This window comes from Mastomys coucha, unplaced genomic scaffold, assembly GCF_008632895.1.
Source record: "Mastomys coucha isolate ucsf_1 unplaced genomic scaffold, UCSF_Mcou_1 pScaffold20, whole genome shotgun sequence".
Taxonomy (NCBI): domain Eukaryota; kingdom Metazoa; phylum Chordata; class Mammalia; order Rodentia; family Muridae; genus Mastomys; species Mastomys coucha.
In genome coordinates, this window is record NW_022196903.1 from 116,542,442 (window position 1) to 116,556,190 (window position 13,749).

The window sequence follows — 13,749 nt, forward strand, 5'->3', positions numbered from 1 at the left end:
CAAGATTATATGGAGGCTGTCGGTGCAAGGTTCCTTTGTGGTGGGAGCCCTTCTCCAAGCTTGGAGAAGGCTGCTCTCTTGCTGTGTCCCAGTGTTCTAGAAGAGGTTGGGGAAAGAAGGGAGAAGGAATAGAGAGAGGGAAGAGGACAGAAGGGAAGAGGGGAGAGGAGAGAAAGGGACAGGGTGAGAGGAGACAGATTCTAAGCATGCTAATTTTATCATAAGGATGTACCCCCTTACAAACTTAGCTAATTCTAATGAGTTAGGGTTTCACCTTTAAACACCAGCAGAAGTGTTTATAGCTTCAACAAATGAAGTTTGGAGAAACAAAAATATCCATTCTTTAATAATCCTCTAGGTGGAGCCAGAAATCACAATGGTGTCTATGATACAATCTTTTTTCCTTTGCGGTAATAAGCCTACTTTCTCTGACCTGAGAAAATGTTGAAACTTTTTTCTCTTCCTTCTTCTTTTTCTTTTTTTATTAGATGTTTTCTTTATTTACAATATCTCCTTTCCCAGGTTCCCCTCCCCACAAAAATAAAGAAAAAAAAAGAAAAAAAACTAAAACAATCCCCTGTTCCTTCCCCCTTCCCCTGCTCACCATCCCACCCCCTCCTGCTTACTGACCCTGGCATTCCCCTACACTGGGGCATAGAACCTTCACAGGGCCAAGGGCCTCATTTCCCATTGATAATCGACTTGACCATCCTCTACTATACACATGCTGCTGGAGCCATGAGTCTCACCATGTGTACTCTTTGGTTGGAGTTTTACTCCCTGGGAGCTCTGAGGGTACTAGTTAGTTCATATTGTTGTTCGTCATAAGGGGCTGCAAACCCTTTAGCTCCTTGGGTCCTTTCTCTAGCTCCTTCATTGGGGACCCTGTACTCAGTCCAATGGATGGCTGTGAGCCTCTGGTTCTGTATTAGTAGGGTACTGTCAGAGCCTCTCAGGAGACAGCTATATCAGGTTCCTGTCATCCAGCACTTGTAACACTGAAAATGTTGAAATTTAATCAGTGGCTTTACCAACTTCTTCCTTGTTTCTAAAGCAAAGGATTTCATGTCTCCACATGCACAATATGCACAAAAATCTATATTAAACTTTGTTCATTGTCATCTTGGACACATCTCATTGAGCTAGAGAATTTTCTAAGCCTTATTTTACCTCAAACTACCTTTGAAAACATGACATATGAGTAGCAAAAACACATTGAGAAATCTTACATGACACACTTCTGGAAGTTTCTACTGACTGCTTTGGGGTTGCTTTCTCAATTTCCTTTTCCTCTTTGCTCCATCTGTTGGAGTACATTAGAGGAAACTCTGTTTTTAAGATTTATTCTTTTTCACTTGGCTCTCTTGTACTCAACACTTACTGATCTTACCAGAATAGGTCAGATGTACTGATGTCCAATCTTAAATGTTTCTGAAGAGAGATCTGTTATGAAAATATACATTCTGGCTAAGAAGTAAAGAGCAGACCAAGTGTTCTGACACACATAATGTGGCTGGAAGAATCCCAAATGAAATGTGAGTCTCTCTTTACCTATCTATCTATCTATCTATCTATCTATCTATCTATCTATCTATCTATCTATCTATCTATCTATCTATCCATTCACTTCCCTCCCTCCTACTCTCTTTCTCTTCTCCTCTTCCTTTCTTTCCCCGATCCTCTTCTTCCTCCTCCTCATCCTCCTCTTCTTCCCCTTATCTCTTCCTTCTTCAGGATAAAGTCTTGTTATATAGCATAGGATGGTCTTGAGTTTTCTGGGATTGCCTCAAACTTGACCTCCTTTCCTCCAACTTCTGAGGGCTGAATCTATAATTGATGTGTGATCATGCCCAGCCCTTTTCAAATTTAATTAGATGAAGTATTCATGACTGTGATTTTTAAATGTGAATTGATGGCAGTGTACAGATTTAAGATGAGGGGGATGAGAATACAATGAGAATGGCCTTAATGAAGACAAAGGGTACAGCTGACTCCTGGTAAGCTGAAGATTCTAAGACCAAGGAAAGGAGATTCTAAAATCAGATAGAAGCAATAGGGAAGATAAAATGTATATTTTTTAAAAGAAACAAGATAAAAAGAAAAGGAGAATTAAATACTTTGGAAGATTCCTTTGACAGGAAGGGAGAGAAATAATATATAGAGCACATAGACATAGGCTCAAAGTATGCCAGAGACTCTACCTGGTTTCCTGATTGATTTAAAGGATGCTACTGGATCTGCACTGTGAGACTGCTAAGTAATACTTTGTTATAGTAATTATATTATATTACTATAAGCAAACTATTGATGCATCTTCTGGATAAGACATGGCCTGCACAATACTTATCATAAGATTAAACAAACAATATCAGTCAACATTCCAGCAGACAGCACTTAGTAGACTCAGAGGATTACAGAGAAAAAGCAGCAAAGCAGAGTATGTGAAACGGAAAGTAGGAACATGTAGGGGATGCCTGGGGATGGGAGGAGGATGAAATGGGGATGGGGCTTAAGGAAGGAAATGATAAAGATACAGTGCTTAGATGTATGAAATTATCAAGGATTAAATAAAAGATGTTCTAGTAATAAATATATTGGAAAATGTTAAATTATGCTTACAATTTAAATCTTGCTTAATCTCATCTGTCTGCTAGAGCTAACTTCACCAGGACCACGCTGTATCAAAAAACCTGGTTCTTGTTTGTGTTTGTTTGTTTGTTTACTTGCTTTTTTGTTTTTGTTTTTTGGTGTGTGTGTGTTTTGCTTGTTTGTTTTGGGTTATTATTTTGTGCGGGGAATTAGAAACAGTGTCTACCACATGCTAGAGAAGTGAGTGCTCCATCCTGAGCTATACACACTCAGCCCTTTCTTTACTTTTAATTTCTTCACAGACTATCACTGTGTTTCCTAGGCTAGATTTGAACTCCCTCTATAACTCAGGTAGAGCTTGGATTTTCAATTCTCCCCTCACCTCCAGCGTAGTTGGAATTTCATTCCTGTTGCACCAGACCTGGCAGGAAAAAATACTGCAAGAAGTAATTCTTTATACAAATAAATGCAGTTATTTCTGGGTCATGGAGTTCTAGACTGAAGTTGGTACAGCAAATGTAATGCATTTATAAATGGATAAATGCTGGACCAGCCACTTGGCTCAGTAGGTGAAGGCACCTGCTATCAAGCCTAAGGACCCACACAGACCTAACTCCCACAGGTTGTCTTCTGACTTCCACATGAGCACCTTGGCACACGTGTACACACACACACACACACACACACACACACACACACACACACACACGCAGACACAGCTAAGAATGAGTAAATACTGCTCATTGATGCTTCTCAGGGTTTATTCTTCCTTCCTACTCTGAACAACATAGCCATCACTGTCAGCCACGCCAACACTGCATGCTTTCAATATGCCTTTTGAATAGATACGAAAATCTTGCCACAATATTTGAGTTCATAGTTCCTGGATAGTGCATACTTTCATTTGTTTGATGACCCCTTATAATTTCAACAGATTAAATTTACTGCTTATTGGCTGGATTAGTCAGTGCTCCCAGGGACTAGACTACCAACCAAGGAGTATACAGGGAGGGGATTGCAGGGCTCCAGATACATACATAGCAGACCATGGCCTTGTCTGACATCAGTGAGAGGGGAGGCCCTAGGAGCTGTGTGTCCTTGATGCCCCAGAGTAGGGAGATGCTGTAGCGGTAGGGTAGGAGTGGGTGGGTGGGTCGGGGAGCACCCTCATAGAAGCAAAAGGGAGGGGGTCAGATGGGATGAGAGGGTTGTGGAGGGGTAACCAGGAAGGGGGATATCATTTGAGATGTAAATGACAGGAATGGTTAATTTAAAAAAATCACAAGAAATGTAAAAATAAATAAATTATGCAATAACTTATTGCTCATAATTTTGCTTAGTGTTTTAATTGACTTTAGAAACTATATGTCTTCAATAATGATATTTCAAGGGCTTTCTTCATGCACGTGATTGTGTGTGTGTGTGTGTGTACCTGCATTACACTATGTATACAGAAGCTATGATTTTTATAACTTCTATGTTCTGACGTTCTGCTTATAAAAACAAGCTTATATTTTTATTTGTTATTATTTACATTGGTAAATAATAACAATTTAGCAGGCTCTAACATTGGTTTAGTCACAGAAAATATTTAAGTCTCCTGAACCCTTAAAATACTTTACGTACTTTGACGTTTAGCCTGCTCCTTGATAATCTCGACTTCCTTCATCTTATGACAGAGAGGAGACTAACCTATTTCCTTTTTGTTTTAGCAAAAGGTGCCCGACATCCTCAGCTGATCCCTTGGGTCTTCGCTATTGTTTCCATCTCACTCCTCAGTGCTTGCTTTATCTCAACTTGTTTCGGTAAGCTACTAGCCAGAGTGAAGCTCCTTTTGAATTATCTTCCCAACAAGTTTCCAACACATGTTCCCGAAGCCTTGCTTTCCCTCAGCTTATCCACGTACAACTCACTCCCTGTCTTAGGCTTACTATCAGAGTGTGCTTTTGATATTTTTTTAATTTGTATGATACTGCCCTGTTTGCTTCAAAAATAATCACTTTGCTGAGGTATAACCGACATATAAAAGCTCTAAACATTAACTGTGTCCACATAAAGACTGGGAACAAATATGTAGCCATGAAGCCGCTACTAATGTTCTCTCTGACATCAAGCTATAAGATGAGATTATGACTGAATTACTATGTTATAGGCCTAAGACAAATAGGCTAAAGGAAAGAATAAACAGTGGCAGTATAGACTCTGAATATGTAATTCCTAATCTAATATTGAGGGGAATATTGCAGAGTTAAGGGGAAAGGATTGTTTTATTGAATTAATGTTGTAGACTTCATTGATTATATTTAATAAATAAAATTTATTTAATAAATGACATCATATCATGTACAAACAACAACCTGCTGTAGTGAGAACAGAAATCTATAACTGCATTGATGTGTGAAATATATATTAATCTGTAAAAACAATTGGAAGCATGTCAGCAATATAATAAAAATGGACAGTCTAAAGTAGGCACTACAGAAAAGGAAAACATAACACACACACACACACACACACACACACACACACACCCAGTGTCAACCTCAGTGGTTGCTAGGGAAGTAAAACTGCAACTCACAGTGAGTCACCCCTGCAGAAGCACTAGGTTCGTAGTGACGCAAAATCCACAGCATCCGATGACGAAGGTGCAGGGAACTTGGACCTGTGACGCTTACCTGCAGGAGGGAGCACGTAGGGGGAAATCTGTCTGGAAAGCTTTCCCATGTACCCCATTTACCATGCATGCACAAGTACTGGCTATCCCACTCCAAGGCACACATGGCTTATAGAAATATGTACTTACTGTCCTTAGGATGTAAGATCAAAGATACTTAGGGTAGCGCAGTTCACAGCAGCCTAATACTGGAAGCCATGGAAGTGCTGAAAGCCGAAGAGATCAGGGTGCTTTACTCCACGAAGACAATAGGCCACTGTCCAGTTATGAAAATGGATGGACCATAACTATAGGTGGCAATATTACTTCAGAAACAGTGCTGGGGACAAAACAGCACCAATGGATGCAGGGCATCTTAGTCCATTCATAGAAAAGTCTAACAGAAGTCATTCTGATTTGTGTGGTCTAAGCTGAAACTGTGAAGCAAAGCACAAGGTGAATATTTTAAAAGCCACAAAATGGAAGAATGAGTCATGCTGGGGTATGATGGCTACCTGGGATGTTGACAATATTTTATTTTTTGAACTTGACAGTCTTTGCCAAGAGTGTTTACATTACACTAATTTATTTACCTGTACATTTATGGTTTTCTTTTTTACGTTTCAATATTTAATTATAGTCCAAAATAAAAATATTGCTAAACATGTGAAGTTCACAAAACTTTGTGTAACTAGCTCAGGGCTTACCAAAATCTCCAGAATTATGCAAATTCTGGTGAAATAAACTGAAAACCGTATGCACCTGAAAGATTCCAAAAGTTCCAATGGAAATCATAGACAATATGATAATAAAAATTAGCTTTCATTGAATTTACCTGGGATCATGAAATGGCATAGGAAAAAAGGAGGGTATGGGGACCTTAACTTCGAGGGAAGGAGAAAGGTGGGGAGATCATTCCACTTTTCTAAGTCGATGCTATACAGCAGAAGAAAAACAACTTTTTTTTCTGATGATAGTGACTCATCATTACTCTTTACGTTGGAAGAGAGGAAGTACTGTGAAGCTGTCAGACTACCACACAAGGCTAACGTGCATCCGAGAGGAGCCACAGCCTGGAGCTACAGGTAGCAGAGTAAACTTCTTTACTTGCTCCCATCCAGCCTTTACAAAGCATCTGTAGGGATGAGATCTAGCTGCAAGAATGAGTATCAGTCGACTAGGACAGAGAAGTTTCTCATGACTATAATCAATTGGTGTAATGCATTATTGATGTGTGTGTGTGTGTGTGAGAGAGAGAGAGAGAGAGAGAGAGAGAGAGAGAGAGAGAGAGAGAGAGAGAGAGAGAGAGAGAGAGAGAGAGAGAGAGAGAGAGAGAGAGAGAAAGAGAGAGAGAGAGAAAGAGAGAGAGAGAGAGAGAAAGAGAGAGAGGGAGAGAGGGAGGGAGAAAGGGAGGGAGAAAGGGAGGGAGGCTGGGGTTCAAATGCAGGGCCTTGTACATGCTAGGCAATTGCTCCACATCAACAGAACTTGTTTTTTGAGACACAGCCTCACTATGTAGCCCAGGCTGGCCTGGAACTAGGGTCATTCTTGCCTCTGTCTCCTAGGAGCTTAGATTTCAGGTCAGTGTTATTATACTTAGACTGTGGGCAGTTTTGACATCTGAAATACAAAAAGAACTTCATTCAGTTTTTCCTTGGCTCAGATATATGGTGAGAACAGTTACTGCTTGCTGAGTTGCATTATCTCTTTATTTACATTCTGGAATTTATAAGGTTAGGAAGAATTAAACCCTTGAGTTCTACATAGCCTTTGCTTTTCTTACAAATAGAATATCCTGTAAAAAGGCTTTGTTATAGGAACATTTTGCTTAATTTAATTTACCCCCAGTCCCATCTCTCAATTCTTTTCTTTCTTTAATAAATATCAAACTCAGAATTTTCACATTCTAGGGAAGTGTTTTACACATCGAGTCACACTGCTAGCTTGGGAAATATTTTAAATACAAAAGCAAAATACGTGTAGTGACACTGAATATCTTTTGAGCTAATACTTGAAGTAAGATGACTGTGAACCTGTCACAAATTAAGTGCTCCGTGGTAACTAACATCTATGTCAATTCTCACTTGAGGAGGTACCTGGACCTGCTGTCCTGTTAGCTGGAGGGCCTTCCAGTCTAACTGTTACTTCCCTCTTAATGACAACCAGACCTGGCATGAGAGCGAGAGGAACTGCTCAGCGATGAGCAGTCATCTGGTGACCATCAACACCGAGGCAGAACAGGTATGCATTACCTTAGCTCATCCTGATGCTCTGGTTTCATTCTATTGCTGTGACAAACACTACAACCAAAAGTAGCTTCAAAGAAGGAAGAGTTGATTTTGGCTCACAACTTAGCGTCCATCATTGAGGGAATTCAGGGCAGAGATTCATCCAGGAACTTGAAACAGAAATCAAGGAGGAACACTACTTTCTGACCCACTCAAAGACTCACACTTAGCTTAGTTCCTTTTCAGCACAGGACCTCTGCCTAAGGGATGGTGCTGACCACAGTGGGCTGGATCCTCCTATATCAGTTAGTAATACACACAATTCCACACAGACATACCCCCAAACCAAGCTAATTCATATATCCCTCAACTGAGATTCCCTTCTCAGGTAATTCTGCGCTGTGTCAGGACCACCAATCATTCTGTTGGTTTAAATCCCTTCATAGAGGAGAAGGTTCTTGGCTCTCTCGTGTTCTTTCTTCATCTTTCTGATCAGCCTGGAAAGCCTTTTCTTCCTCTTCCAGTTTTTCCTTTTCCTTTTCCCTCTTCCTTCAAATCAACTCATTGATTTTTCCAACTATGCTTTTCCTACTACAAAGTCCAATGTACATTATAGCATTCTTTACCCTCTCTCTAAAAATATTGCACACATGAGAAATTGTATAGTAAAATGTATATTTTCTTCTTTTTAAACTAAAAATAAGTTCTCTCGTACAATATATTACAACTACAGTTTCCCCTCCCTCCGCACCCCCTAGCTCCTTTCTTACAAGAACACCAAGCTAATAGCCATAACATATACAAAAAGGACATGGTGCAGACCCATGCAGGTGCTACACATGAACAGAAATGTAAGTACTTTATATGTTAGAAAATTTGTCAGTTTTTTTCCTATATGGCCAAATTTTGGTCTTTCCAGACTTTAAGGATGTGTCAGTTCTCCCAGAAACCAATTCTTTCCAACTCTTCACTCCTTAGTCTGTGATATTGGCTCTGCTAAGGCTCTTTGAGCACAATGGGATGTTAGCCCTTACTCCAGTAAGTTGCAGGTCTTCCAATGACTCCCACTTGATGGAAGGCTCAGATCACACTTTCTTTACTCTTATATTTCCAATTGTCTGTGAAAAGTCAGGCATAGAATAGTTCTCCTGAATATATAATTACATGAGTAGTTAGTTAATCAGGACTGAAATGGCTTCTTGTATATGGAAAATAGTTCTAACATGTGGTATTAATTATAAATAAATGCATTTGAAAGTAAATTCAGCTTTTTAAGGGCTGAAATTGCTCTCTTCGTGTGATTTATTTTCAATATGTGCCCTACCTAAGCTTCTGTTTTCCGTTCCTCTACAGAATTTCTTTAGCGATCCTGTCTTCTTGACTGCCATCAATACGTTTTCCAACTCTTCAGATGATATAGAATTGAATGAAATATGTAGCTAAAGGGTTTTCCTTTTATCAAAAGTAGATTTTTTTCATATAATATATCCTGATTACAATTTTCCCTTTCTCTACTCCTATCAGCTCCTCCCTGTCTATCCTCCCCTCCAGATCAACTCCATTTAGGTCTCTTATTAGAAAAGAACAGGTTTCTATGAGATGAGAACTCACTATGACAAAATAAAATATAATACGATGAAGCAAAATGCATCACATTGAAGTTGGATATGGTAACCCTACAGGTGGAAAAGAGACCCAAGAGCAGGCAAGAGAGTGGGGGAGCCACTCATTCTCATAGCTAGGGGTCTTATGAAAATACTAAGCTAATAGTTATAATACATATACAGAGGTACTGGTGTAAGCCCATGTAGGCCTTGTGCTTCAGTGTAAGTCCATGTAGGACCTGTGCTCATACACAACTTTGCAAATACAATCTCATTTTTACTGTGATCCTATGTAGCAGTGGAATTGTCAGAAGACTCAGGGTTTGATGAGGTTAAAGCTCCTCCTATCATACTAAGCAGATTTGAAGACAGATTTATCTGACATTGTGATCATTGTAAAAGTGCATTTACTTTAAAAAAATGTATATTTTGTATGCAGAATTTTGTGACTCAGCTTTTGGATAAACGATTTTCCTATTTCTTGGGAATTACTGATGAGAATGTGGAAGGTCAATGGCAGTGGGTGGACAAGACCCCATTTAATCCACACATGGTGTAAGTATATTGGTTGGGGCTAAGGGCATTTATAAGCAAACATGAGAAGGATGGCAAGGAGAACTCATTTTAGAGTAAGGTACACCAATGTAAGTGCTTACTCAGTGAGTGGATCACCAGCAGCTGGGCAGTCTCTGTATGCTGTATTCACACTACAGAATAACCCCATGACTTCAGCAGAGTGTTTATGAAAGAACAGACATAATGAGAATAATATGAAAAAGGGATTCTTAAGATTATAATTTAGATAACCAATAGTATAAGAGCTAAAATTAATTTTGAAAGAGTTTTAACCTGTTAATTTTCTTTTTTGAAACCATGGTAGTATAGTAATATAATATCATATATATAGTTTGAATTTTCCTAGAAATCATGTGAAAAAAGTAAAAAAAATATTAGACATGGTGGCACACACATATAATTCTTGTATTTATGAGTTGACATTGAGAGAGTTAATAATTTGAGGCAACCCTGGATTACACAGTGAGTTCTCATTAGGACTTAGGTATGTAGCAAGACAACGCTTTGAATGAAAATCAACAAAACAAAAATACACACACACATACACACATACACACCAGAAGGATAAAAAAGGAGCAACTGGTAAAACCTATGGTAACAATACATCAACTATCAATTATTAGTAATGTTTTAACACAGTACATCCATGCGCACTTACACTCAAAGGACATCTCAGTATGAAGAAACCACATTTCATTCTTTGTCTTTTAAAATAAGGTTTTTACCCCCTCTGAGAATGTCATACAATGTGTTTTTCTCATATTTTCTCCTCTCCCACCTCGTGTTGTGTTATCATCATTTATTCCAGACATTTTCTGTTATCTGTATGTTCTTGGATATATGGTAGAAGGTCTATCGGGCCACACTGTAAACATTGACTCTTCCCCCTCCCAGCAGTTGTCAATTCCCTTGGCTAGAGATGGGACTTGGTGCCCACCTCCACTCTCCATGCTGGGATCTGATTTGCCTTGAGCTTGCACAACATTAGTGCATGCTATCACTGTGAGTTCGTGCGTACAGCTGCCCTGCTGTGTCTGGAGGACACTATGTCCTTGTAGTCATCTATCTCTTCTGGCTCTTCCACTTTTTTCATTAAGATCCCTGAATTTCTGAGGGAGGGAATGTGATGTAATGTCCCACTTAAAGGTGAGCATTCTTTTATCTCTCATTTGTACCTTGGCCAGTTGTGGATCTCTGTGCTAATTTTCATCTGCTGCAAACAGAAGCTTCCATAATGAAGATTGAGAGATGAGAATAATATTAAGTCATTAGGAATCGGGTTAGTACTGTGTCCAGTTAGCAAACTAATAGTGTAGACTCTCCCCTAGGACCTAGGATCTATACCACAAATTCTTGCCCTGGCAATGGCGTCAGATAACGGGTTCATTTTGTGGTGCAGGACTTAAATCCAATAAGAAAGTTCATTACTCCTATAATGTTCATGTCACTACCATACCAGTTGTGATGTCTTGCCAGATAGTTGTTATTATAGCTTGCCATGTATACAGATGAATAAGGCTTACCCTGATAGCATTCATAGCACTTTCCAGCACTATGTAATCTAATCAGTAGGGACAAAGCTTCCAAGCAGCACCAACTTTATTTCTGTGACTCAAGTTTGTTGTTGGCTATACTGTCAAGTTCTGGAGTGTAACCACTACCATTGGTAATATATTATAATGTTTAGGAGTCTATTAAACCTCACTGGCCAAAAAATCCAAAGGAGATAAGCCATTCTTGGCACTAGTATTTTAATTTGTTAGCTTTGGGTATTTAAAAGGAGAAACTTATAGGGTGGCTTCATTTTAAATCTATTTGTCTGTCTGTCTGTCTGTCTGTCTGTCTGTCTGTCCTTATGGTTTATTTCACTCAGAATGACTGTTCTCAGCTCCATCCTGTAAGTTTCATAATTTGATTTTTGTTAATAGCTGAGTAATATTTCAATGTGTAGATATACCACATTTTCAGTATCTGTTCCTCAACTGTTGGACATCTAGGTTATTTCTATTTCTTGAGCGATTGTGAGTAGAGCAGCAATGAACATGGACTAGGAAGAGTCTTGATCTACAGGAGGATGTAGAGTCTGTCATATATGCCCAAGAACTGTATAGCTGGATCATAGTAGTATATATTTCTTGCTTTTTGAAGAAGCTTCACATGGATTTCCATAGTGGCTGTACCAGCTTGTACTCCCACCAGCAATGAACAAGCATTCTTCTTTCTCCACATGTATGCCAGCACTTGACAGCATTTGCTTGTTTAGCTTTTAGGCAGTCTGACTGGGGCAAGATAAAAAAATAATATAAAAGTAGTTTTATTCTGCATTGCCCTGATGTTAAAGAATATTGAGCATTTTAAAGATGTTTCTCTGCCACTTGTACTTCATCTTTTGAGAGCTCTCTGCTTAGTCCCAATCTCCATTTGTTTTCCTCATGTTTACCTTTTTTCCCTTCAGTTCTTTGTATGTTCTAGATATTAATCCTCTGCCAGATGTATAAGCTGATAAATGTCCTGTTCCCTCGTGCAGGCTGTCTCATCCCTTGAATGGTGGAATATAGAACTTTTCTACTTCCACGAAGTCCCATTTATTAGTTACTGGTGCCTTTCCCATTGTTCAGGAAGTCCTTCCCCATGCCAATGAGTTCAAGAGTGTTCCCTACTTTTTCCTCTGTCAAATTCAGGGTATCAGGTTTTATCTGAGGTTCTTGATTCATTTGGAGTTATGTCTCGTGCAAAGTGAGAGGTGAGAACTCTGTTTCATTATTTTTGCACATAGCTATCCAGTTTGATCAGCAACATTTGGTGGAGATACTCTCTTTTTGCCCAGCTTCACTGTTGGCCTCACTGTGAAAGATCAGGTAGATGTATGCATGGAGACTTATGTACGCATCCTTGATTCCATTCCATTGAGGCACAGGCCTATTTTTATGCCAGTACTGTGGTGGTTTGTTTTGTTTTGTTTTAAAGCATTGCTCTGTAGTATAGTTTGAAATCTGAGGTGGTGATACCTCCAGATTTTTTTTTTAACTCTTCAGGATTGCTTGGTTATCCTGGAACATTCATGTTTAATTTAATTTTAAATTTAATTAAAGTGCATTTAAGTTTGCTTTTTCATTTTCTGTAAGAATTACCTTAGAATTTTGATGAGCATTGAGTTGACTCTGTGATCACTTTTGTTGGGATGACCACTTACACACTATGAAAGGGAGACTTTTTCATCTTCTGGCATTTTCTTTATTTCCTTGTTAGGGTTTTAAAGTTGTCATTGTGTGAGTTTTTCACTTGCTTTATTAGACGTATTCCAATTTCTTTGGTTAAAGAAATAAGGGCTATTGTGAATAGTATTGTCTCCCTGATTTCTTTATGAGTTCTGTCATTGTATGTAGGAAGACTACTGATTTTTATGTGTTAAGGAAGCCACATTTCAAATGTTTAATAGTCACATATGGCTGGTGACTCTTGCAGTGCAGATTGTAGCTCTATTTTATCCATGTGCTCTATTTGTTATGTTTCTCTGAATTGTCCTGGGATAAAATCCTATCTCAGTTTTTCTTTTTCAGATTCTGGCAAAATGAGGAAACCAATAACTTTATGGAAGAAGACTGTGCTGTCCTTGTTTATAACCAAGAAAAATGGGTCTGGAATGACTTTCCTTGTCACTTTGAGGTGAGAAGGATTTGTAAGTTACCTGGAATAACATTCAATTGGAAGCCCTCAACGTGATCCTTATGACAGGGATGGAGAAGATGAATCTAACGTGAAGTGTCCATGCATTATAGAACTAGAGAACACACTGGGTTATACAGCACTGGTAATCATAAAGATGTTCTTTATTATTTTTGTTTAAATTTAATTCAACATACATAGCATAGTTTGTGCTCTCTCGCTCTCTCTCATATGCACACATATGCTAATTCGCACATATGTTGAAGATGGTGAAGTTTTGTGTGGTGTTTTGGTAGAGAGAATGATCATCATTCAATGGGATTCAGTTTTTAATTGTTGCTTCCTTGAGAGTATTTTAAGAATTTACTTGCCGGGCGGTGGTGGCGCACGCCTTTAATCCCAGCACTTGGGAGGCAGAGGCAGGTGGATTTCT

The 13,749-nt window shown here is 38.9% G+C and overlaps 1 protein-coding gene across 3 annotated transcripts in view; it reads left to right on the top strand.

Moving 5' to 3' along the window:
• The first annotated feature begins 1,327 nt into the window (after positions 1-1,327).
• The window catches only part of Clec4d (C-type lectin domain family 4 member D), a 14,449-nt gene continuing 2,027 nt past the window's right edge, over positions 1,328-13,749 (top strand). Inside the window, exons 1-6 of one of the 3 annotated variants that reach the window (XM_031380964.1) lie at positions 1,328-1,535; positions 4,302-4,394; positions 6,220-6,327; positions 7,332-7,483; positions 9,514-9,629; positions 13,197-13,316. In XM_031380964.1, the coding sequence (XP_031236824.1) occupies positions 1,508-1,535; positions 4,302-4,394; positions 6,220-6,327; positions 7,332-7,483; positions 9,514-9,629; positions 13,197-13,316 (617 nt within the window). In that variant the 5' untranslated portion in view covers positions 1,328-1,507. Of the gene's footprint in view, positions 1,536-4,301; positions 4,395-6,219; positions 6,328-7,331; positions 7,484-9,513; positions 9,630-13,196; positions 13,462-13,749 lie in introns of those variants that run through there. The other 2 variants (XM_031380963.1, XM_031380962.1) reach the window with 2 other exon arrangements.